The sequence below is a fragment of the Aotus nancymaae genome, unplaced genomic scaffold (genome assembly GCF_030222135.1).
Source record: "Aotus nancymaae isolate 86718 unplaced genomic scaffold, 86718_ANA_hifiasm-v0.15.2.pri h1tg000059l, whole genome shotgun sequence".
NCBI classification, from domain to species: Eukaryota; Metazoa; Chordata; class Mammalia; order Primates; family Aotidae; genus Aotus; species Aotus nancymaae.
The window spans coordinates 7,081,738-7,085,963 of record NW_026988473.1 but is presented as its reverse complement, the minus strand read 5'-3'; the positions used below and the strand labels follow the sequence as shown (position 1 = coordinate 7,085,963).

At 32.4% G+C, this 4,226-nt stretch overlaps 1 protein-coding gene across 1 annotated transcript; it reads left to right on the top strand.

Moving 5' to 3' along the window:
* The first annotated feature begins 2,915 nt into the window (after window positions 1–2,915).
* Window positions 2,916–3,908, top strand: LOC105709319 (olfactory receptor 8K3-like). The gene has a single exon (XM_012441193.3). The coding sequence runs from the start codon at window positions 2,919–2,921 to the stop codon at window positions 3,906–3,908; it is 990 nt and encodes a 329-aa protein (XP_012296616.1). The 5' UTR covers window positions 2,916–2,918.
* Window positions 3,909–4,226: the final 318 nt, after the last annotated feature.

Genomic DNA, 4,226 nt, shown 5'->3' with positions numbered 1-4,226 from the left:
AATAGTATCTAAAAATTTTTAGACAAATCTACTATCAAATTGTCTATTTCACAGATTGCATCTTTATAAATTGTGCACAAATTAATGAAAATTTTTAATTATTATTTTATGAATTTGTATTTAAATCATATAAGAGCAAAATAATGAGGAGTTAGGAACCTCCAAACAGTAACATTAGCTTTCATACCACCTGTTTATTTGCCTATTTTGTTATTTCTACTGTTTTTTTTTTTTTATTTCTCTGTATGGCTTCTAGTTGGTGTCTAGTTGGTCCTTTTATTTTATCCTAAAGCACTTTTTATATTGTTGATTGTAGGGCATATTTGCTAGTGACAAACTCCTTCAACTTTTGTTTGTGTCTTTATTTTGCCTTCAATTCTGAAGAATAGTTTTGCCAGATATACAATTCTTACCGGGTATATCTTTCTCAGCACTTTAATATATCATTCTACTCCCTTCGGTCTTCATAGTTTCTTATGAACAATTACCTATTAATATTATTAAGAATACCTTTTACATGATAAGCCACCTCGTTCTTACTACCAATAAGATACAAAGTGCTTTAACACTTTGATTGTAGTATGTTGCATTGTCAATCCTCTGTTGGGTTTATTATGCTTCTTTGGGTGTGTATATTCATATCTTTCATCAAATTTGTGAAAAATTTTTGTCATTATTTCCCCAAGTGTTCTTTCTTTCTCCTTCTCTATCTTCTTTCCTTCCAGAACTCTCATTATTCTTATGCTGATAAGTCAGTTAAAGTTCTAGTATAGTAACTCCAGTTTTTGGGCTTCCTCAGGATAGTTTCTATCCATTTATTTTTTATCATTTTCTGAATAAAACATATTTTCTTGTGTCTTGGCATACTTTTTTTTTATTTAAACTTTAACTTTTTGAGTATTTTAATGAGGTTTCCTCTGAAATCATATATTATTTCCTCTATAGGGTTTGCTTTGTTGTTGCGGACTGTAGTTTGAATTTTTTTTCTAAATTGTTCTTCTAAGTTAATTTTTCATTAATTTAAGTTTCTAATTTTTTCTTAAAGAAAATTCTTTGTTATGTATGTTTATTAAAGTCTATTCTGTCAATTTGTCTGCCAGTGATTTGTCAGAGGTATCACTACATTTCTAAGCAAAAAGTTTTAACAAAAGAAAGAAAATAAACTTCTCATATTTTTTAACACTGACTGTTTTGTGATAGGCCTTCATCTCTTAGTGAGGCCATTTGAAAACTTGCCTTATTCACTTCCGGCTTGTGTGGAGGCTAAAGTTCAGCCAGAGTTGAAATCTGAGGGTTTAATCAGATCTTTTCTGAGCAATTTTATAGACCTAGACATGTTTAGCTCTCAAAATTCTCTGAAGCCTTTTGAAGCTTCTATTCACCCATTTATCTCCTTGCTTAGCCTCTTCATTTTAGGCCTTTTTGGCCTATATGCTGCTTGACTTGTTATTCCCTTTTCCCATGCAACTGCAGTTAGAATATTTGCCTTTGAATACTTTCAACAAGTCCTCTCAGGAGACTACTAAAGCTCCAATCTCTGAGTGGATCCTTCATGTAACCGCTGGATAGTTCAAAACACAACTACAATTCCTGGAGAACAAGGCTTATTTTGCCCCCTCTGTCACCAGGCAGCCACACCATGATGTGGGTCACCATCTTCATGGTTGCCACAGTGCTGGGGAATAGGCCTTGTAGGCAGATGAGCTGAAACATACCAACACTTTCTACTAAACTCTAGTTTCTAGTATTCTTAAAAATGTAGATTCTGATAGTTTTATCTTAATTTTTTTCCTTTAATAGAGATATACAGTTTTAGAGTTTCCTACTGTACCAAAAAGTGATGTCTATCTATGACAGGTAGATAATAATATCTATACAACATTGTCAAGTCAAATATATTACAGAGAGTGATACATATAATTGAGGAAATAGAAAATAAAAATAAGAGTATTTTTAGTAAAAGGCAAAAGATTTATATGATCTGAAGAGAAACCAGAGTATATAAGTGCATTTTTAAATAATAATTACAGTAAGTGGGTTCTACAAATTTTCTAAGTGTTTTACATTTAACTTAATCTGAATAGTGAATATCTGTTGTCTGGGTTATGCAGGTAAAACAAAACCAAAATCTGCTTCCTCCCTCTTTTTCTCTTTTTCTTTCAGCTTTTTCTCTTTTTCTCTCTCATTCTTTCTTTCCTTCTCTCTCTCTCTCTCTCTCTCTCTCTCTGGGTCTATGCATCTACCTAGGATTTCTTCAGTAGGTTTTCATAATATTAATCATATTAATAATGATAATATCTCTCTTAATGACATTAATTTATTTATAATATCAAGTCTTTATTTCTTTAAATATCTTGAAATTATTTCCTCTGTCATTGCCATGTTTCTTTTTTGCTTATGTTTCCCATAAGCAGGAAGTAATATCTAAAGTATTGTTTATATTCAGTATAAAAACCTTTGCTACAAATACTTAACTTTCTTTGCAACCCTTATTTTATATTGTCAAGTTGGTTCATTATTACTGTTGCTAAGTTAAATCTTGGGTTAAGGTTCTGGTAGTTAGAAGGCTTTAAAGTTATGGCATTCATTTTGCAGCTAACAAGTATGTGAAACAAATCGTTGGCACAGTATGAATACTATGTTTCTAATAAATTTTCCCACATTGAAAGTAAACTTATTTGGTGGTGTTTACACTATTTTTTTAGTTACTTTTTGACCTTAGCTTATATCCCTCTATTTTAATGCACTGTGTTAAAATATTCTTAAGGACAATTAAGTAATTGTGTACTATGTGTGATGATATTATCAAGTTACAGAAAAAAATGTTATTTACTCAAACTTCAAGATGGTTGAGTAAATAACCAAGATATATATATATTTTAAATTTATTCCCAGTATAGGTTGCCTGAGTTAACTGAATGGACAAACACAATCTGACAGTAGTGAATGAATTCATCCTAATGGGAATCACGGACATCCCTGAGCTGCAGGCTCCATTATTTGGGTTCTTCCTCATTGTATACATGTTGTCAGTAGTGGGTAACTTGGGCTTGATCATCCTCACAAAGATAGATTCCAGGCTGCAAACACCCATGTACTTTTTCTTAAGGCATCTGGCTTTCACTGATTTTGGTTATTCAACAGCAGTGGGACCCAAAATGCTAGTAAACTTTGTTGTTGCTCAACATATAATCTCCTATAATTGGTGTGCTACCCAATTCACTTTCTTCAGTATATTTATCAGTAGTGAAATTTTCATTCTTTCAGCAATGGCCTATGACCGCTATGTGGCCATCTGTAACCCTCTGCTCTATATGATCCTCATGTCACAAAGGGCACGTCGAGTGCTAGTGGCAATACCTTATCTCTACAGTGTCTTTTTGACTTTGCTGACCATCACAAAAATATTTACCTCATCATTTTGTGGCTCTAACATCGTCAAGCATTTCTACTGTGATATTCTGCCATTGATATCTTTGCTCTGCTCAGGCACACAAGAAATTAAATTGATAATTTTAGTCTTTTCAGCTTTTAATTTGATTTCATCTCTTCTGATAGTCCTTGTGTCTTACATTCTGATCCTTGTCGCTATCCTCAGGATGAATTCTGCAGAAGGCAGGTACAAGGCCTTCTCCACCTGTGGATCACACCTCACAGTGATAACTGTATTTTATGGCACCCTCTTCTTTATGTATGTTCACCCCAAATCCAGTCATTCACTTGTTATTGATAAAATGGCCTCTTTATTTTATACTTTGATAATACCCATGTTGAACCCCATGATCTACAGTTTGAGGAACAAAGAGGTAAAAAATGCTCTATGTAGAACCTGGAAAATGTGTGTAAATCATTTATTTAAAATTCACTGTATTTATAACAAATTATGCAATAACAAATATATGCACTAACTAATATTGCTTTACATTTGTACTGTTGCCTCCATGTGATGAGCAAGAATCAGTGTGTGATAAGCACAGAAATAGATAATTTTGTTAATTACCTTTAAATAAAAATCTGTCACTAATAGATGACCAATTCCTGCTCATACTTTAACTATTAATCAATATTCAGTTTTATGTTCAGCATAGGTGCCTTTCCTATGTGTTCTTACATAGAAACTCTTCATATCTCTTCCATTAACTTTTTAACATTAAAGTTAGGGATGGTATATTTTATCAGTACTTTATCTGGAGTACCTAGTACACTGAAAGGTACATCTAAAAATA

Coding starts and splice junctions, on each gene's coding strand:
- LOC105709319 (XM_012441193.3), top strand. CDS start 2,919: ATGGACAAACACAATCTGACAGTAGTGAATGAATTCATCCTAATGGGA.